This window comes from Hipposideros armiger, unplaced genomic scaffold, assembly GCF_001890085.2.
Source record: "Hipposideros armiger isolate ML-2016 unplaced genomic scaffold, ASM189008v1 scaffold_770, whole genome shotgun sequence".
In the NCBI taxonomy this organism is placed as follows: Eukaryota; Metazoa; Chordata; class Mammalia; order Chiroptera; family Hipposideridae; genus Hipposideros; species Hipposideros armiger.
Window position 1 is genome coordinate 217,642 of NW_017732120.1, and position 22,317 is coordinate 239,958.

At 33.3% G+C, this 22,317-nt stretch overlaps 1 protein-coding gene across 1 annotated transcript in view; it reads left to right on the top strand.

Moving 5' to 3' along the window:
- CSMD3 (CUB and Sushi multiple domains 3) overlaps positions 1-22,317 on the top strand; it is a gene marked incomplete at its 5' end in the record, with an annotated part of 280,868 nt that overhangs the window by 216,377 nt on the left and 42,174 nt on the right. The window contains 5 exons of the mRNA XM_019628256.1: positions 558-731; positions 1,699-1,884; positions 3,817-3,990; positions 6,070-6,252; positions 10,976-11,152. Of these exons, the coding sequence (XP_019483801.1) occupies positions 558-731; positions 1,699-1,884; positions 3,817-3,990; positions 6,070-6,252; positions 10,976-11,152 (894 nt within the window). The remainder of the gene's footprint in view (positions 1-557; positions 732-1,698; positions 1,885-3,816; positions 3,991-6,069; positions 6,253-10,975; positions 11,153-22,317) is intronic.

Sequence of the window (22,317 nt, forward strand, 5' to 3'; positions counted from 1 at the left end):
ATGTATGGAGTCACTTTAAATTATTCTTCAAACACACTTTTGCTCATCAATTTATTATTCATAGAAATTGATTGTATAAATATTAAAATAAATAATTTCAAGGTTAAATGCAAACAACTGGCGACAAGTATCTTCCAATTCTTAAACTTAATAGAAAAGTAAAATGCATCAGTTTCATTCCTTTCTGCTATTAACTAATTACATGAATTTAAGTCATTCCCAGATTTCTTTGAATTTCAGTATTATTCCATAAAAACAAAAATAGAGAAAATAGAAAGGTACCATGATCTTTAAACATCTCGGCACCACTTACATAAAATTATCACAATTGTAAGTAATTGTGTCTTACTAAGGTAATATTTTCATTATATTAGATCATTTTGGCATTCTAAATTGCTCCTTTGCATTAGTGAAAGTAATATATATGAATATATATGTTCACATAAAAGTGGTCTTCTTTCTACATTGTTTGAAATGATTAAGGGTAATTGTTATGTGATAACTGATAACCAAATATTCTGTTTTGTGCTTCCCCTGACCCCACTCACTGTTATTAGCTGTCAGCTGTGGTCATCCTGGTAGCCCAATTTATGGACGAACAAGTGGAAATGGATTCAACTTTAATGATGTGGTAACATTCTCCTGCAATATTGGGTACCTTATGCAAGGGCCAACTAAGGCGCAGTGCCAGGCCAACAGACAATGGAGCCATCCTCCACCAATGTGCAAAGGTAAAAGTCTAACTATATCCCAGCTTAGTGCATGGTAATAATGTATCTACGTAAACATAGGTGATACCATTTGAAACAGCTTGGGCAGAAAAGGGGAAAGTTTTCAGCTAATGAAACCCAAAGATTCAATGTTGATGTCATCTCATTAGCAATGCTTTCCTTTTTCCTGAATTTTTAACTTATTTTTTTTTAAGTTAAAACTGGTATGCTTTATTTCAACTGTGTAGCCTTAGTATCTTGTACCTATTTTGTGGCTACATATAAAAAGTCATTAAGAATGTTTTTTCTTGCAATTTGCTTCATAATTAAGGGATCTTACTTTTGGCACTTATTTTCCTTATATTTTTGGAAAAATATATTTGAAGCCCAAATTACTATGATACCTGTATGGGGGAAGGGTTATTTATTGTTTTCTGTATAGAAAAAGATTAAAGAGAATTTTTTTGGTGTTTTCCATTTTGCAAAGAAGTGTGGTATAATTCTTATTATTTGATAAAATACAACCACATTATCATTATTTTTACGTTTTTATGGATTAACTAGAGCTTAAAAGGTATCGATGGGGGGAGGGGGGTTGTTACCTGGTGAGGGTGAAAAAAGGGTAACTATTGTATTGTTCTGTACACCTGAAACTAACAATAAAAAAATAAATTAAAAAAATAAATAAATAAATAAATTTAAAAATTTAAAAAAATTAAAAAATAAAAAATAAATAAAAATCTGTACTTAGCATAATATTTATGGAGTTACTATTGTTAAAACACTTGCAACACAGTGTTTATTTTTTTCTATATTTTTAACTGCAAAGAATTTACTTCATTACCTTACATAGTCCATGTATTAATTTTATTCCTGGAACCTTTGATTTGTTTGATTGTTTACCATTGAAATTAAATTTCTTATGGAAATTGATGTAAGTATATGTATATTATTTCACACATACCTTTAACATTTGTCATTTGTTTAGTGGTGAACTGTTCTGATCCTGGAATTCCAGCCAATTCCAAAAGAGAAAGTAAAATAGAACATGGAAATTTCACCTATGGTACTGTAGTATTCTATGACTGCAATCCAGGATATTTCTTGTTTGGGTCTTCAGTTTTGATATGTCAGCCAAATGGACAGTGGGACAAACCTTTACCAGAATGTATCAGTAAGTAGATAATGTGAATTCTTTCTTGAGAAATGCCATGGAAGACACATGGATGACTTATTATCTTATAAAATATCTAGAGGTATATATCAGAAGGATTTTGTTTGTAATCATTATTTTAATTTAATGTTTTATTGTATTGTTTCATTGTTCTAAAACTACACTTTTTTATATTCTTCCAATTCAACAACCAAATGTCATTTTTAATTAATATTAATGTAATGAATATCTTTCTATTGTTCTTTTGTTTTGAACTTTGATAGAGCAGATGAAAAACCATTCCATAAGAAGCAACTAAATTTTGATTTACTTTTGTACTAATATTTCAAATTTAATTTAAGACACTATTAGTCTTAATGTAAACAACCACCAGAACTTCAGAATACTTGAGGATTTAGACAAATGTGTTACTTAAAACTTATTGATCATAAATATTTATTATATTCAAACACATACATATACAAATGCAGTTAAGTGTTAGTATGCATCATCTTTCAAGCCAGTGAAAATTTAGTGAGCACATTTTGTTATATGTTATGTTTGAGTTGTAGAAAATAAATAAGATAAATTATAGCAGTTATGCATATAATTGACATTGTGTAGTGAGAAAATAAATTAGCAGAAATAAATAAAAATATGTAAGAAGTAAACATTAATTTCTAGGAATTTACCGAGTTGATAGATCTCAAATATACCTGTTTCTCAAAGAGTTGGTGAATCTTGAATATAGTAGGAAAGAAGGCTATAGATTGCAGGAGTAGAGTGTCAAGAAATCATTATGCAAGTAATTTTGGGGTATGCTTCATTTTTAAATTATAAAATTATTTTACGATCGTGTATTACCTCAAGGTACTGTCTTCATGTCCATGAGGTGGGATTTTTTGAAATTTTTGTCACATCATTTATGCACTGAGGAAGAAACAAAATTTTATGCAGTGTCTATTAAATTTCAGATTCTGTACAAATATTTTAATGAAGTCAATTGTTGATCTCTTTCTTAAAATGTATTTGACTTCTTATTGTAGGCTGACTGGTCTAGTAGTTTGACTAATATACTTACTTGGCCTTATGTGGCTATAACATTTAAAGTTACAACTCTTTTGTAGGACATGTAAACATGAACTTTTTCAGATTTTCATAGCTCTCATACACTTTTTTGCCTTTATTTCCTATAGCACTCCCTGGCAGTGTGCTAAGTACTCAATGGTTTTATTAGGTTTATGTCCCCTTGTGTGCTATTTAATACTCTAGAGTCATGTTGCACTCAATATTTTTCCAAGTTTCAATTAAAAGTGGATACACAGCAAGTTCCCAAGCTACCTCTAGGTTATAAAGAAAATTCTACCATGTATTAACATCTGATTCTGCTACCCTAGTTGTGTTTTGGCTAATAAACCACAGAATATTTTTTCTGTACACCGTAATTTATTCATTAGTGATTCAGAATGGAATTAGTCAAGACTACATATTAGATTGTCCATCACAGATCTATCTTTACTCCCTGTCCTTTACCCTCAAAGTTCTTCCCTTTTAATTTCTCTATGTGCTCATTTCTAATCATTTTGGCATCCTATGTCCTTATTTAGCCAACCCACATTACTCCTATCCCTAACGTCCCTCTTTATCTAGGCTTTATGGGTACTTCAAACCCATGCACATAAGCCTATGAACACACTTTCACCATCCCCACACATGCAGACTCACACTCACTCCATCATTTATGCTTACTTACTCAGGGTGAGTGGGTTAACAGAATCGCTACTACAACTGCAACTTGCATTGTATTTTTTTTTAAGCCAGTTTTCACATAGATGTTTGATTTCTGGAGGTTGTATATATTTGAGCAGATAATTTACTTTTGAGCTGTTTTGGTACAGGTTGTTCGATAGGAGATATAAAAAAAATTTTATATTTAATAATTATGTATTGTAGTGATTGACTGTGGACACCCTGGCGTCCCTCCTAATGCAGTCCTGTCTGGTGAGAAGTATACCTTTGGGTCTACTGTTCACTATTCCTGCACAGGAAAGCGTATCCTTTTAGGCCATTCATCAAGGACATGCCAATTAAATGGCCATTGGAGTGGATCACAGCCTCATTGTTCAGGTACCACTTGAGAAATTGGATAATGTTCTTAGAAATTGCATTATCATTATTGTTATTATAAATATATACACAAAACAATCTAAAGAGATACAATAATACATTTCTTTTGTAAAAATCTAAGAGAAGCTATAACATTGTTTATATATTTATTGGAATGCTTTTTAAGGTACTGTAAGTTCAGAGCGTAAATTAATACTTATCTTGTAGATGGTAAATTGCAGATATATTTTTTGAATTTTGCTTTGGCTGAGGTAAAGAATTAAGTGCCATTAGGATGCTACTCTGAGTAAAGTGCTTTTGTTCATTAAAATAGTGAACCACTCAAGTTTAAGTAGCTAATTTATTTTAGCCGATACCGAATATAATTTTCTCCAGAAGGCAATGTTATATCAACAATTTCCTGATAGAATTCAGTTCTATTAAACAATTGATTACTTATAGCATAATTTTAAATAAAGCCTTAAATGTCTTAAGTTAAACTAAAACAAGTTTCATGGAAGATTTTTATTTTTCCTTTCTTTGTTATTAAAAAGGCAACATATAACTTTAGTCTCTATAATTCCCATGGTGCTCTCGATGTTATCAATATCTTAGAAAAAGTGAATATTAAGGCTTTTTAAAATTAGTAACTTTCACAGAATACTTGATAAATATTTTCTGTGTTTAAACTATTGCTTTTCTTCAAAAATGTCATTTAAGTTTTAGATCTGTGATGTCTCCCTAAATACTACCTATTGTATTTGGTTTTAGCAGATATTGCTGCCTATTTTTCTGCATGTTTTTTAAAATTTATACATTGTTTATTATTTTTGTATTATTTTGCTTCTGTGGAGATCATGGTGAACATTTATTAGTAATTGTTTTACATTGTTTTTCCTTTAGAAGCAAAAGTTGTGAAATGATTACTTATTTCAGAATCTCTTGTAACTGGTGGTTAATCCCTATGAAGTAACTTCCTGGGACTTCATATTTATTCTATAGATTTAAAAAACAATCATTTTTAATGTGACTGTAAAACTGATTTTAGTGAGAATTAAAATCTTTATGTTGGAGTAACTCATAGTTAATTAACTCACTCAGATAACTGATTATATATAAAAACATCAACTCATATAAACCACACTATATTAGGAAACTGCTACTGAATTGTGAGAAAAAGATGTACATAGATATTTAAAAGTGAAATGCTTATTTTTAAGTTTTGTGTGGTTGTTAATATTACATCATATGAAAATGAGAAAGTGTAAAGAAGGATTCTAAATACACAGGGCATGTTAAAAAAGGCATCTAGACAGAGAGCATTCTCAGTGCTTATGTGTTCAACTTTCTCTGTCTCTCAACATATCCTAATATGCTGGCAACTTGGAGTAGAATTATTTAAGAAATGATAAAAGGACTGTATAAATTCTAAACACTAAAATCAAAAGATGAACACAGTCATGAACAAAATCCTTATTAGAATTCAAGTCAGAGTATCTAATCTTGTTTACAATTTATTTTTATATTACATGTATGAGAAGTAAGCAGTTCATTTATCTTGGTTAATTGTCATTGGTAGAGAAAATTGGGGGGTGAACTTTAAGGTACAGGGAATACTATATTATAACATCTACAATTTCTAGGACATTACAGTTCTAGTTTAACAATAAAAACAAGAGTTTCAGTCATTTGAAAATTCAGAGAAGCAAACATGTAAATTACCAAATCCAGTTTTTTAAATTTGAGCTTTGTTAAACCATTGTCATTTGAGCCCATAGCACTATCAGTTACAAATTTTCCATTAACTTGATCATTAACCAGGTTCTGGAAATACTAATAAAATGTCCTTAACCTATATAAGAAGACTAGATATCACTGATAAGGAACAAATGACCATACGCTGCAACTATTTTCTTTTTCATGTTGGCGTTTTCTTATGACTGGAGTTAGATGTGAAATAGGAATTATGATTTTACCCAATCAACGCATCATGTTAAAAGCAGTATGCATAAAAGTCAATGCCTACAAGAATGTTGGACTAAATCATGACCATAGTAAATGTTTATTGAAATTAATAACTTGAACTGTACTGAATTGCAGGTGACGCTACTGGTACCTGTGGGGATCCAGGTACCCCCGGTCACGGTTCTAGACAGGAAAGCGATTTCAGAACTCAAAGTTCCGTACGTTTTGCTTGTGATACTGGTTATGTTCTTCATGGCTCAGAAGAAAGAACATGTTTAGCTAATGGCAGTTGGACTGGAAGGCAGCCAGAATGCAAAGGTAATCTCAAGAAGAAACTAAATATATTGAAAGTGCAGGAACTTAATGTGTATTCAAATTCATTTGGTTATATGAGTGAAATTACTCCTGTCAGTCATTTTTGTTGTCCCCAACAGTGGAATAAAATAAGTAGTGTTCCAGTTTTATTGACAGAATCCTGTAAGAGAACTATGCTATGTAATAATTATAATACATATATATACTATATAAATATATGTAATATATAAATATTAACATGTATTATATATAATGTGTATATCTCACAGGTCATTTATATACAAAGATTTTTCACATCTCAGCAAACATCAGAATTGGAAAAGTTAAAACTATTTGGTAAAAAGTTTTATTTTTTCCTTTTTATCCCAGTACTTTTATGTTGTAGACACTATCAGGAAAAAAAAAAAAAAAAAAAGGTTGTTCTTACATCAACATTACCTCAAGATCTGTTTTAGGTTTTAGACTTGTAGAAATGGAAAGATATAGAAAGATGCCTAAATACAAAAAAGATTTTCATTTATAGAGTGTATTGCTTGTAACTAGAATTCTTAAAATTTTGTATATTTGAGTAAAATTATTACTTGTTCTGACTGACTCAGTTAGCTAAATCTTATAAGATTGGCAAGAAGAATGAAATGTTGCTAGAAAATTATGCTTATAATTTAAATTATTCTTTTTGAGATGATTTTAGTGCAAAAACTAAACTTGCAAAAGTATTTATAAAACTTACTTGATGTTATAGCTAATGTATTGGTTTTATAAATAGGGGATAATTCCCAATTGAACCTCTTGATAGTTTTTGGATTGATTATATTTCGGAAGCTTTTATTGTGTTTAAAATTAGTATCCATATTCTAGGAAAGATAGCTATCTTTTTAAAATGGGACCAAATTTAATAATCTCAATTAAGAGACAGTTGCAACTCAGTTGCTATTATGGTGAAAGGAGTTGAACAAAGTTACTGAGCAAAAGAAATTGAGTAAGACTTAATTGTTCAGTTTATTTCTCATACTTGTTTACTTTCCAAAGGCAAAGTCTGTGTAATGATGTCATACATTACCGGGGTGATATCTTAGCCAGCCCTTTGTGCAGCTGAATTGCAAAATATTTTTACATGAAATACAACCTCGTGCTGACTTTGTTTTGTTAGTATGTACTTTTTGGATTAAAAAAAACTTGGAGTTGTAGAAAATATTACAGAATTAATAATTTTCTCATAAATGGAGTTTATACAAATCATTTAGAAAAACAGATTCCAGTAGATGAATGGATACAGAAAATGATCAGAAAATGCAGGAGAGCAAAAAAGTTGCAACCTATAGAAAAATAGTCTATACAACTATGTATCAGAAAATTATAATAAATATCACTTTCTACTTGTCTTAATATGAAATTCTGGTGTATGTGCAGTAAAACTAAAACTTTAATGCATTTCTAGAGGTATGTTTATTGTGATAATAGGTTTAGAGTGATTTGACTAAAATTCATATATATTCACAGAATATATATATAGCTTTGACTTAACTCTACTTTTGAGGATTTCTTTCTTAAAATAAATAAATAAAAGTATTAAAGGAAATACATAATAGTAAAGAGGCAATTTTTATTTCTAATTGATTATAACAAGCAACAACAGGAAGTAATTGAACAACACTAGGGATAATATTACATAATCAATTGTATATTTGTATGATGTAATAGTGTATAGTCAATAAAATATTAGAATACGGGCCATGGGGCAATATGAGAAAATATAAATCCATAAATCATATAAAACTCGGTTAAAAAATAAGACTCAGAATTATGCACTCTATTACAGCAATGGGAAATGATATTCACTTGAAAGAAAGCATAAAAGGCAGTACACAAAAAATGATAACAGAAAGAGTGGTGAAATCTGAAGTATGTTTATCCTTTTCTAAATATTCTGTAATGTTATATTACTTTAGTATTTACCATTAAATGTAAAAGCTTTCCTAGAATGTGATGGATAAAACATATGAAAATAAAAATATTCAATTAATGTGTTAATAATACCTTAATTTAATATATAAAAACATGCAAATTTAAAGAATATATTGGGTTGTCGGAAAAGTCATGACTTTTTTGCAACAAAAAACATTGAAAAAATACGTCATGACTTTTCTGACAACCCAATAATTTTTTTGACAAACTGACAGGTTTTTAACAGTTGATGGCACATAATGTTTAACAGGATGTGTGAAAACAAGCAAACTTTTACACTGTTGATCAAAGTGCATATTATCATATCTTCAGTAACTATATATATTTTTTTAAATTAAAAATATTTTTTAAAAATTAAAATTACTCAAAACTTTCACTCTCAGAAATGTAGTATACACAGTTGTATATATAGAGTATAATTCAAAATTATCAACAAAACTCAACTAAACCAAATTTCATGTTTATCTACAGGAGATTGGTTAGGTAAATGATGAATATACATGCAATGGAAAACTATCCAGTTACTAAACTTTATGAAAGAAAGATGCTCCAATTGTTATGTTAAGTAAAAAAATATATATAAGATTATGAAACAGCATGCATAGCATAGTTCTAGGTTTAAAAATGGTAATGTTACACTACTGTATACTCTGTGCTTTGCACAGTGCCTGACATAAACATCAAAATGGATACATATTCACATTTATTTATACATTTTCATATAAGTATTTATATAAATGTTTTATCACCTTACCTCTTAGTGATGGATTTATAAGTGATCTTCAATTTCTTCATTATACTTTCATTTATTTTTGACTCTTTAGACATGACTACTTATCACCTTGATAAAAAGAAAAAAATGATACAGTAATTATAAAATACAAATTATCTCTAGCAACAAAAGAAAAGGCAAACACATAAAATACTCTTTGTATAACTTATCTAACACAAAAAAATGGTCAGTTGACAAAAATAGATTACATTTAAGCCATTCGTTTGATAACCCAGATAAGATCCAATACTCTCATTATATGCTATCAGAATCTTCCTGAAAAACTTGTACTAGATGAAAATCTACTCTTACCTAGTTGTGGGACATTGGGCAAGTTATTTCATCTCTCTGTGCCTCAGTTTCCAACCAAGAAACAATGGTGATATTAATATTAACTCATAGTACTGGTTACGAGGTTAAAAAATACTGGAAAAGTTGTGGCTGTCACATCATTTCTGAATGAATGTTAACTATCATTTCTGTGAGGTTAGGTGAATTGATAGCTGAGAAATGACTCTTTGTAGGAGCGGTAGCTTTGGCAGCTAGTACGAAACATAACTGGGGCTATGTTCACAGGCAACAATAAACCCCTCTCCCCCCAAATGTCAATATGACAGAGACAAAGTAGTTGCTGCATCTGTTCACTGTGTCCACAGAGCTTTCAGCCCTTACTCATGATAGATGATGCACTTACCTCTTTTCATTTTAAGTCATTTTTTACTTGTGTTTAATTCAAATAATGTTCTAGGTAAGAAAAATGTGTGTATGCAGTGTGGAGGATTTAGGAACGAGAGGACAGGAGTAACAGTGTGATTTGTCCATATTTGGAAACCACCCTAAGTAGAGAAATCCTTAATTTTTATTGTCAAGAAAAATTGACTGAGCCTGGATCCCTATTTCAAAATGCAAGTCACATCACATTTTAAAACAAGGATGATACTTTTCAAATCTTTCTTGGGATGTGTCAAGACACATGATCACATGACACATATGACCAGATTATTATTTTAGGCAGGTACTAGTGTATATATAGAAAAGTGTAATTTTGATAACAGAAGTAAAAATGTTTTCTGTATCATAGGTTCTCCTGAAAATATTACCTAGAGTAGCTTGTTGTAATTTTATAAAATGTGGAAGTTTCCTCTCTATGTACACATACAAACAGATGGCACCACTGTGAAGGATAGGCAAAATTACATATTTAAGAGATAGTAAGTGATTATAGATGGCATTTTCTGAAACGATAGTTACACTTCACATTCATAAAGATAGCTTTAAATTTCATAAAGTACTACAATGCCTCCTTATATTTCAACAAATTTAGTATTACATTTGACATAGCCTTGTTTTTAAGATATTTCAAAAATTTACTGTGGCACCGATAGCAAATAAACATATTACAGAGTATTTAATCATATAAGGCACTGTGTTTGTGACTCTTTTTTATGATATGTTGAGAATTTAATGAAAATAATTTCTAGAACTTGGTCACTTTGTTTTTACTCAGTTTGTTTTTTGTATGCATCGGTCCAGAGACAGAGATTATAAAGTTTTTATGCAAATCAGCTATATACTTAGATTATTAAAATATACATGAGTGCCTTAAATATTTAAATTATTTATTTTATATCAGCCCTTTTGGAAGTGTAACTATAATAAATCTCTATTGCATCTCATTGTTACACATCTTCCCATTTTGCATTAATGGCTTTTTAGGCAGAGACTCATAATCCTTCCTTGAAAGATTTTTGTGGTCCCCCAAGGCAATACTTTTGAGTAATTACTTTGCATCCCAGTAATTAAACTAATAAAATCAATATAAATTCATCTTGAATTTCAACCCCTTATACAAGATAATTCAATGCTTATTTTAGAGGATTTTATAGCTCCTTTGGAAAATTTGAAACAAACATTCAGTCATTAACTATTTATGAGAGGATTTCTAATTACACTATTTTTACATATACCCTTAACTATTTTGTTTTATAGCTGTACAGTGTGGTAACCCAGGAACAACAGCCAATGGCAAAGTCTTCCGGATTGATGGCTTAACATTTTCTAGTTCAATCATTTATTCCTGCATGGAAGGATATATTCTTTCTGGACCTTCAGTTAGACAGTGCACAGCCAATGGAACGTGGTCTGGAACTTTGCCTAACTGTACAAGTAAGCTTCTTCTCAATACTTTTACACATCACTGGTTATATGAAAATGTGGGATGTGTTGTGTGTGTTTTGTAACTCATCAAACCATGCAAGGTTTTGAATATTTGTATTGTCTTTCAGATTAAAAGATGATAGTAGTACTATGGTTAGAGTTTATACTAGTGACTTTCTTTCTTTATTTTTTAAAATTTTTATTGGGTAACAGTGTGTTTTTTCCAGGACCCGTCAGCTCCAAGTCAAGTCGTTGTCCTTTAATCTAGTTGTGGAGGGCACTGCTTAGCTCCAAGTCCAGTTGCTGTTTTCAATCTAGTTATGGGGCAGGGGGTGGGGGGCGGGGGAGGGGGTTGGTGGCACAGTTTACCATCCCATGCGGGAATCAAACCGGCAACCTTTCTGTTAAGAGTACGCTCTCTAACCTACTGAGCCACCTGGCTGCCCCTGTACTAGTGACTTTAAGAATCAGTAGGCTTACTTACCATGTTGTTACATTGGCAGAGGAAAAAAGACATCAAAGAAAAGAAGTGCTATTAAATGTCATGTATTTTAAGAAGAGAGATGAATTATCTGCTGTAATCAAGATTGATAATACAAAGAATACAATTTCCTTTTGCTAGTCTAACACATATAAATACCTGACTTGGTTTTTAAAGAAGCATGCTGATTATTAATGGGTACTTTCACTACCATAGAAAGTCCTAACAACTGATTTGCCCTCTTGATAAGTTTATAAGTTTGAGAATCTGTATATAATGAAATAAACCACTTCAAGAAAATTTTAAAACTTTATTTAAAATCCCTACATATAAATTAATGCCTATATATGGAATAAAATAGAATTTATTTAATCAACAATAATGCATCCATTGGAAAATCATGGTTGCATATATTTATTATAAAGAACTTCAGTGGCATCATGTAAATCATGACGTTTTTAAAAACAAGAGCTATTCAGGACGGGTTCAGAGATACAAGGAGCTATGAGAAGTAGCTGAGCCTCTAGAGTAAAACAGACTCTGGGGAAAATAATGGGAGTGCCTTATGTATTGCAATTTGGGCAGGTTAAGATACTTTTTCTCTATGGGGCCTCAATAAAAGAAGGTCAGTTTGTGAATAGCAACAGAAATGGGCTTAAGTAAAATTTGTCACAAAGGGGTTGGGTTTATTTTAACATGTGGTACTAAGGAGGCCAGTTGGTGCTGTTGGCAGTGCCTGTGGTGGAGCAGGCCTGGCTGACCTAATTCACCAAAATTTAACTGGGAAGACAGACCTGTGCTAGGTGTGGGTCATTGATCCATCCCCCTCTTTTTTTGTTTTTCTCTTTAAATCCTTTGTTAGTATTTGTATTTCCTGAACGAGGGGCTCAAATGAATCTACTCCGAGGAAGATGCCATCAGAGTAATGTCATGTCATATCTGTGACTCTGGAGAAAATTGGTTTTAGTTGATGTCTTGCGTGCAAAATTGTGTGTCATGACAGGGTTATTGAGATAGCCCATGTGTATCATATCTCGTCAAAGATGAAGGCAAATGTTGGATGGCTAAGGGACTGTTGAAAGAACCACTGAATAGAACATATTCGCCAAATCTACAACAGCAAAAATTTTCCAGTTGTTGAATGGAGTCAGTAATTAGTACTGTTTCTGGCCCTGTGTCAGCACCAAATGCTATTCCATCTAATCTTTTGGTAATTCTTTTCTTCACCTTAGGCAGTTTCCTCATAGGCTGACCAGTATTCTGCTGAATACTCAGGGAGTTCTCTCCCTAGATCTCCAGAGATCTTTCTGTACATGTCCTCTCTGGTACCCTGTTTCTCAAACTCTGTCCACCATGTTCTCGCCTGACTCTCAGATCCAGCTTTTCAACTCAGGTGTTGGCTGGGCTTTGCATGGGGTCCTCCTCCCTGTGCTTCAGCTTGGAGACTCTTCAAGCAGAAAGATGGGGGCAGTCATAGGACTGATCTCCTTTGTTTCCTGTCACGCAAGGATCACTCTGCTTTGCTGCCTTTTGAAACTTGTTTTTTAAATTTTTTTATTGTTCTTTTTGTTTTGATTTAATATTATGTCCTTTCTTTTTCCTGGTTGTTTCAAATGGAGAATAAATTCTTCCCTGTTTCTCCATCTTGAAGGAAAGAAGTCCTCTTACTTCGAAAATGTTTCAATTTTATAAGACTGAACAATCTAACAATTAACAAATAGGCTTAACTGTTTCCCTACTACACCACCCCATCAGAGCCTTAAAACTCTTACTTGGTACTTTTTAAATATCAGCTCAAATGATACACATTTGGCAAGACTTTTCAGGACAGGACCTTCTCATATACCTTTTAGCTAAAAGTGATCACTCTATACTATATAACTCTTTTATAAAAATTACCTGTACTGCTTCTAAACTGTAGACTTCACAGGGCAGTGATAACCGGATTTGTTTATCTCATTGACTTTCTAGAATACATCACAGTACCTAACACATAAGAGTGACTCAGTAGATAGTTGTTGACTGACTCAAATGTATCATATGAATTTTATTTCAGCTTTTAGTATACATGAGATATCATCCATTCCATCTTAAAGTACTTGCAAAGAGGGCTTGCCATTTTATAGATAACATAGCACATAATTTCTAGTAGATAATATTTTTCCAATATATAATTATTAATAAGACTGAAATACACATATCCCAATCCTTGAGATTGAAAATTACATTTTTAATTGAATCATCTTCATTTTCCTTAACAATTTTAAGTTAAGTTAAAAATCATTTAACTCAAAATTTTTGTTACAAATAACATCAAAAATATAAAGAAAGTCTCTTTTTTAATGTCAGTTCTTCAAGGAGAAATTATGTTGAGTAAGGTATTTCAAGCATTAGCTTTTAAATTATGAATTGCTATTAAACCTTATAAAAACTGAGGATTTATAACAGTTGACGTCATAAGTAAAAAAGTGCTAACACCCTAGGAGCTCAAAAATATCCCCCAAAAGAGAGCACAGAAAGCGGTTTTGGTGGCAATTAAAGCAGATTAAGCGTCTGTAATTAAAGAATCTAACATATTGATAATGCTTATATATATTGTGATCAAAGTGAATTAGAACTAATGTTTCAGATTCCTTCTCAATAATTTGCAGTGGACATTAATTTAAATGTATGTTTGATAGAATTGTGTAATGTGGAGCTGCAAGTGATTGTGTTATAGACTTACATGTATAGATAAGGAATTTAAGACACCAAATCTTTTTGTTGACTTACTGGCTATTGGCAGAGATTGCCAGTAAATAGTTATTTCTATCACTTAAATGGAGGAAATTACCTCTCAATTTAATTATTTTCTGTACATACGAGAAAGGTTAAATTCAAATAAAAATATTTTTAAATAAATTTTGAGATAATAGAATTGACTTTTGTAGTGTTTTTATCTGGTGTCTGTATGCAAAACTTAAATATGAATTTGAAATGAATCAAATTAATTATGAAAAAATTTAAAGTCCCTGAATTAAATTTCCAAATCTAAGCCCTGATAGTAATTTTTGGAAAAATATACCTAAACCAAGCAAAACTTTCCTTTTTTTTCTTTCCATTGAAATTGTAACCAATTCTATTCATAAAGACCAGCTGTCATATAGTGTTTATCATTTGTTAGGATTTGTGCTAACTGCTTTACATAAACGCTCTCACTTATTTTTAACAACAAATCTATGAGTTATATATTATTCTCTTCTGTATGTCACATTTAAAAAACAGTCTTTTACCAAGAAAATAGAACTTTCTTTCCCATGGTAACACAGCTGTATATGTAGGAAATAAGATTTTAAACCCAAGTCTATTTGAAGGAGTGTTCTCAAGTTTACTTCATTCTCTCCTTTTTTTATTTTTTCTCCTTTTTGTTTTCCTGCTGTATTTTCTATTTTTTGACATGGTGAAGTATAAATATAAATATAGGATATATAGGTATAATATAAATATAGGACATTGCTTATTACACATATGGAAATATTTTGTTAATTTATAGTCTATTTCTCTTCAAATTTTCTGTTTTCTCTGCATTAACAAGTCTTCCTGCTTAAGATTACAATGTCCTCTATATATCTTCTCAACAATTTTGTTCTTTTCTTAAGATGAATGTCCAAACATACAGTACAAATATACAAGCTAATAATAAATCTGCAATCTTGCAAAAGATGAAATATTTTAATGTGATGCATCAAAGGAAATGAACCAGAGCACTGCTGAATCACATACATAATCATTGCCAAAGGGGATCTGCTAGAAATAGGACAGTATCAGTTGAAAGAGAGAAAATCAACAAGATTGATGATGTGATAGATGTTTCAATATAGGATGATTTGAATATAAAGAATTAATAGAAACCCTTGAATAATAAACCCTTGAAATATAGTTGAAACAATTACCCATGTACAATGGTATGGTGAAAGTAAAATATTGAAATATAAAGAATTAAATTCTGTTTGGGTTTATTCTGACTTTCTTAAAATAAAATTTTGGTCACTTTTTTTTTTCCCCCTGAACTAGCTCTTAGGCAACTAGTTTCCTTAAGCAACTAGTTCTTCCTGTTTAGTGAAAATCAGAGGAGTGACCCAGTTTTTAGAATACAGTTTTTAACTTATAGTATAGCAATATGGTTTATAATCTAAAAATACAGTGAAAATGAAATAGAGAACTGTCAGTATATAATGTGATTGGGCTACTTATAGATTCAGATAATAAAAACTCATTTACACAAAATCTACTATCTTTGGGCACTATGCTGGGAACTGAAAATGTAGAGTTCAGTAAGTAAGGTCTTCGGTTTAGGCCAGTGAAGTAGCTTTGGTATTCCAAGCATTTTTGTCCTTTGAGAATTTCTCACCCGGGTGATTTGAAACTACACCTTTCACTTGCTTGATTGCCCAGCAGCACACATGCAAAACACACACACACACACACACACACACACACACACACACACACACACACACACACACTCCTTTTCTGTTCTTTAAAAACCCAGTTCAATCACATGTGAAGATGGGTCAGCAGTGACTTCCCTTGTCCATTTTAATAAATTTAGGAAACATTTTTGGAATAAATGTTATTTAATAATAATGGTATTCCCCCACCTTTCCCTCTCATATCTAGCCATAGTACAGATGTTGGTAAAATTTTCCTCACATAAATTCTACCTGCTAATATGCAACCAGCTGCAGATTATAAATGAGTTGAGAAATTGCCCATTTCGTGAATCTTTCTTTAAAATTACGCCTCACCAACAGGAACTCTTCCCTCTTCTTCACACCCATCTTTCTGCAACTCCAGACATGTCATTATCAAACCTACTGCCAGTACTAGAGTGGGAAACTTCCCCCAAATAATTGGTTTTCTCACGGGTGGGTAAAAGCACGCATCGTGACATCGTGGTGGTGCATTCAAACATCGTGCCCACTTTGGCAGAGGAATTATAAATGTTAGGAAACATTCATGGAACTAAACCAAGCTGAAGGGAAAAGACATTTGCCATAATACCAGGAAGCTCGTAACAGTACTTTCATTATAAAATTCGGTTAGGTTCTTTTGTGTGAATTTCAGTCTGAAATAAAAGACTTAAAAACTGAGCACAGGGAAATACTCATTCTGAAATACCAGTTTTTTGGGGTTTTTTTATTGTTGTTTGTTTTTGTCAGCATACAACCCCCTCAGGATATAAATAGTACAGGATCTTTAGCTTAAGATGTCTAACAGGCAGAGCCACCTCTGGAACCTGGAGCATATAATGTTTTGGGAAGAAGATACAATCAGGCCCGTGTTGGGAGCCGCTGCGCCTCAGTGTTTGACATGGCCAAGCACTCTGCAATTGTGACAAATTCTGAAGTTCTGACTGAGAAACAGATACTTCTTTATATCTTAAAAATTTTTTTAATTCCCCTTTGGATGCCCCCCAGTACGATGAAGATCTGACACCCCTTCTTATATTGGTTGTTTAGTTTATCTTAACCGAATAAGTGAGTTTTAGACATATTGCGATAATTCGGTTTTGCTGTTAGTTTCTTAGTAATAGACAAGTTATGCACCTTATAATTCTTAAGATCCTGTTTAGCCAGTAGTATTTGAAATAATTGCTAAGTAATAAACATCCTTTAGGCGCCAGGGCAGGAGCTCTGCTCCGGCCACAAAGCCCCACAAAGCGTTTATAGGTAGAAATTGAAACATTGTTAGGATAAGTTAGTCATTAGCATAGAACAGGTCAGGCTGTACCCTGTAACAGAAACATCAGGAGGAAGAAAAGCTCTGAGAAAAACAACTTCCAAAAGGGCAAAAGTTTCACTCTGGAAAAGGTCAACTGCCCAGTATAAAAGGGACATGCTGTAAAATAAAGTGAGACACTTCTCTTCTTGAAAAAGCGCTCCTGTGTTTCCGCACATTTTTCCCTTTTTCCTCGCCGACTCCGCCACCACCTGAGGGAACCCCTGGACCTGCGGAGTCTCCTGCAGGCCAGGACTTGTCAAGTGGAGTAAGGATTGCCTTTCAGGTATAAAAAGAAATATGTTCTTTTTTTTTTTTTTTTTTCCGCATCTACCAAGGCTTCTTCCAAAATGATCAATGCCCCACATCCGGCAGGTCTTGTCATTTGGGTCAGGAACAGAGTACTGAATCTGATCCAGTGATAAACGAATCTAAGGCATTTTTTTTCCCAGAAAACTAGGACATAAATGGTCCTCACTGTATCTTTGTTACCAACCTGAAAATTCTCAATGTTTTTTGTTTGTCTGTTGGTTTGTTTTGTTTTCATAGAGGACAGGTCAGGGAAATGGTGCTACCCTCACACAAGAGAAAGCTGGGGGATATCCCAGCATGAAACTGGGTGAACTGAATCTAAAAAATCATCTAAATCTTCTCAAGGAGTGCTATCGCTCAGTGCAGTGGTTCTCAGATAGGGGCCATTTTGCTTCCCACAGGACATATGATAATGTCTGGGGATATTTGTGGCTGTCGCAGTGCAGGTGAGTAGAGTGTGCTATCAGTATCCAGCAGGCAGAGGTCAATGCTAAGCATCTTCAAGGCATAAAACAGCCTCACACAATCAAGAATACATTGTTCCCAAATGTCAATAAGGCCAAGGTTAAGGTTGAGAAAGACTACCTTAATGAGATCTAAAAGGAAAACCAACTTTTGAGTTGGAAGGTCCTATAAACTCAGAAGCGTTATCAGAGAAATGGTGTAACCACCTTTCTGGAACTTCTTTCTGCTATAGTTCAATTTTATTCTGGGCTTGAAACCTGGTAATGTGCATGTGTAATGATTCCTGAGCAAGCATGTTCATTTCTGCACTGTCTCTAATAGGAAAACAACAGGATAACTCAAATATCATGTTACCAAAACCCCCATCTTTTTTGTCCTTAAGTCTGCCTGCCTGCATGCAGTGGCCCAAAGAAATTCATGAACAAGGGGTTGAAGTATAGAAAGAAAAAAATGTTTAATATTGAATTGGCCAGTACAGAGGTGGGTAGTTAATACTCAAAACTTGACTTCGTGATGGTGTGTAGGTTACAGATTCTTTAGGGCAAAATCACAAGGCACCGTGGGTTAGGGGCTCGGGGTGGTGCTGGGAGCTGATTGGGAGGAGAGGTAAGGTAATGAATCATCTCTTCAGGTCTTGAGGACAGTTCTGAGATCTGTTCAGGTGTCCCAATGTCTGATTTCATGGGAAAGTAGCCAGGGGTTTGTTCTACCTTAGGGCTCAGGAGCTAAAACATCAGGTAGGTCAGAATGTTATCTCCAGCCTGCCAGGAGTTCAGACCATGTGACCATTAGTTAGGCCCAGGCTACTGCTCTGCTGCTTCGGGGGTGGCTGATTATTGGGGGGAAAGGCTAGGTCTCTGAGGGGTATGTATATAGAGTGGAATATTATTTCTAGAGGTAGGATTTAAATCTAAATTTAATGAAAGTCATAAAGACCCTTGGTTTCAATCAGTCCACAGGGATTTGGTTTCATGAATTATATTGCTTGTATATTCGTGTAAGAGAATATCATGTAATTAAAAATGTCACATGGATCTATGTGTATTAATGTGCAAAAATATCCATTGGATATTGAGTAAAAAATGAATTCTGTTATAAAAATGTGGGTAGTGTGGTCCTATTTTAGTTAAAAGTGCATATTTATAATTCTCATTTAGAAAGTTAAAAGAGAAAGTTTGAAGTGGCATAGACTAGAATTACCACAATTATGTTTTATTTTTATAATAGAGGTGATCTGCTTAGATTTATCAAATAATGTCACATTTGTATCAATTACATGATGGAAGCTAATGAAAAAACCTCCCACAAAAACAAACTCAAGTCTTTAAAACAACAAATGTGTTTTTGTGAATTTGAGCTATTGAATCATTCTTTACATACTCATTCACTGATTTATTCTTTAAAGAAATATTTACTTAATCTCTTATGATGAGTTATGTACTAGACTGAGCTGTGAGAATACAACAGTGTAGAAAGAGACAAAATATCTGTCTCATGCAGTTTAGTGTGTGTGTGTGTGTGTGTGTGTGTGTGTGTGTGTGTGTGTATACAAGTGCTGTGTCCTTAGGGATTTTTGTGACCTTAGAAAACGTTTTCTTGCAATAAACCACAATACCCCGTTTTCATGTACTGAGGTCTGAATTTTAAGGGAAAGCCCTAAAGAGCTACTATTCTAAGGTTTTGCCAGAAAAGACCAGAAGCCTCTTTTTATTGTTGAAAACAGGCCTGTGGTGAATGAATTGACTTGTGGAGCAGGTGCTGTTTACAGAGACTGTTGCTATTGGAAACTGCCTCTTTGACTGCACTTTGCTTGTTAGAAAGCCACCAAACAAAACCTTCTAAAGTTGTTGTCAGGCATTCATGGTGCTGCCACAATGTGCGGAATCTCTTAGTTCCTCCGCAAAATAAAGCCTCTGTCCTCTCTTTTGGTGGCTGCATCTCAGCTCATGGGCCTTTCCACAGATTAGCTGTTCTTTCTTGCAAGGATTCTAATTCAATCTGGAAAGCGCTGCCCACAAAATAGCTATTGATGGGTTTTCTCTCTGATTTTCCTCTTCTTGATTGTAATCTGGGTTGAAAATATAAAATAACGTAAGGTTAAGTAAAATGAAATAAATTGAAGGCTTATGCTCACCTTTATACATTTTGAAACTGCAAAAAACAAAATGACATTCTTGGTAAATAAGCAGGATTTGATTTCCTATCCAACTCAGTTGTATAATTTAAAAAAACTTTTCCTCATCAATAATTAAAAGAACAAAAATCACCCTATATGCAAAGCTCTTATGAGGAGTCTGATAGAAACACTCAACAAGTGTGACCTCAGCAAACTGTCTCCGGGGCTCTGAGGATAAGCAGGTGGAATGCCGTGAATATTGCCCTTTAATTTAATTGCCAATATTTATTGTCTGAAAACTTCTTAGACTCAACAGATTAGGATAATATGAAAGAAATCTTCATATTCATAATTTTTAATGGTAACTTAATAAATACAGTGTAATTAAAGTGCTATTAAGGTTCCATGCATTGATCTATTTTTAATTTTTAACCCTAGACTTCCATAATTCTGGGAAGAATTAATTAAAAAATAAAGATGAGAGTATAACCCAAATTTACCTGGTAAAATTATTTACCTTTTTATGAACAAAAAAGATTCAAAAGGCAAAAAAAAATGATACTAAAATGCAAATATGCATTTGTATACTTTACCTCTAGAAATGTGTAACCGTCTGTTTTTTGTTTTTCTTTTGTCTTAGCTGCTAGAAAGTTTTTAGTCAATTCATTGCCCAAATCATGCTTAAATCATGTACCTCAAAAGAGCAAGTGCTTTTGTGGCTCATATATAATATAATCTCTGTTATGCCTTATTCATAACTGTTATATTTAGAATTATTTTTATTTTCTCTGCTAATCAAGTCTTTTTAAATGTTTTTAGGTGGCCTCATAAGTGATAATATATGTCCTCAGAGCATGCTAGGTGAACCAGTGCAGTTGACAGAACCTCACGCTCAAAGTGCTTCGGGTTTCATGCTCTGTTTTGCTGTCGCAAAATTCTCAATATCGTTATCTTTGAATTTGTCTTTTGTAACTGAAGCAGTGGAGCCTGTGCTAGTGTGTGCAGCCTCTGCTCATGTGCAGTCTGCCTCCCTGTCTCCCTCTCTTCTTAGGATGGGTTATACCTTTGCTTCCTACCACCTGCACCCCTGTCCTTCCAGCCCCCCAATTTCCACCCCTGCTTAGGAGCCCCTGATGATGCTCTCTGATTAGCTGATCCATTGTGTCATCAGCAGAGGGACGCTCACATCACACCTTTTTTCTCCACCCTGTTTTGGGGGTCTGGGTGCAAATACGGGGGAAGTAGGCGCTGGGTATATTCACGGAGTCTTGGTGCTGGTGGCTCTCGATGCTGGGCTGGCAGTACTGAAGCATAATCAACAAGCAGTGGATGGAAGCCTTCATGTAGGCCTTTCACTCACACCCAATCCAGGAAGCAAGAGCGTTTCAGAGTGAATGCAAGAGATTGCACTTTTTTCAGGATTCGTTCTTCCACTTGGGTTGGCAATAGTTGGTGGAAATGGGAAATACATCTATCTCTAGTTGTGGCCTTTTCATTTTTCACTGTGCCCCACAAATTATGTATCCCACCCTGTATGTGATAAATTCACACTTTATTCATTCTTTGATTTATTCAATAAAAATTGTTTGTCCACCTAGCATTATTTTAATTAAAACTATTATAATATCGAGTTGAGTAACACCATGCAGCAAATCTGCTTTCAGTCTAGCAAGCCTGAATAATTTGAGATTTCAGAAGCCATCTGTAGGAATACAGATTTTACATATTATGTTCGAAGTCTTGATGCGATAGGATGGCTTCTCCATGATCATACAGTGTACAGTAAAACAGGTAGGTTGCTGCATCAGAATCTCTGATGGCCTATTAACCTGGCCATTTCAGAGCCTACATGACAATTTCTGAGACATATGTATAGAATCCTCAATGAGCATACCTGATCATTATCAGGAATTGCTGGTATGTGCTTTAAATATGCTTATGCTTTATGACTAAAAATGAACGTGGTAACCAGTTGTCCCTACTTAATAGATCAAGTATGCCGTATGCTTACTACTCTTCTCAATTAAATAGCTGCCACAT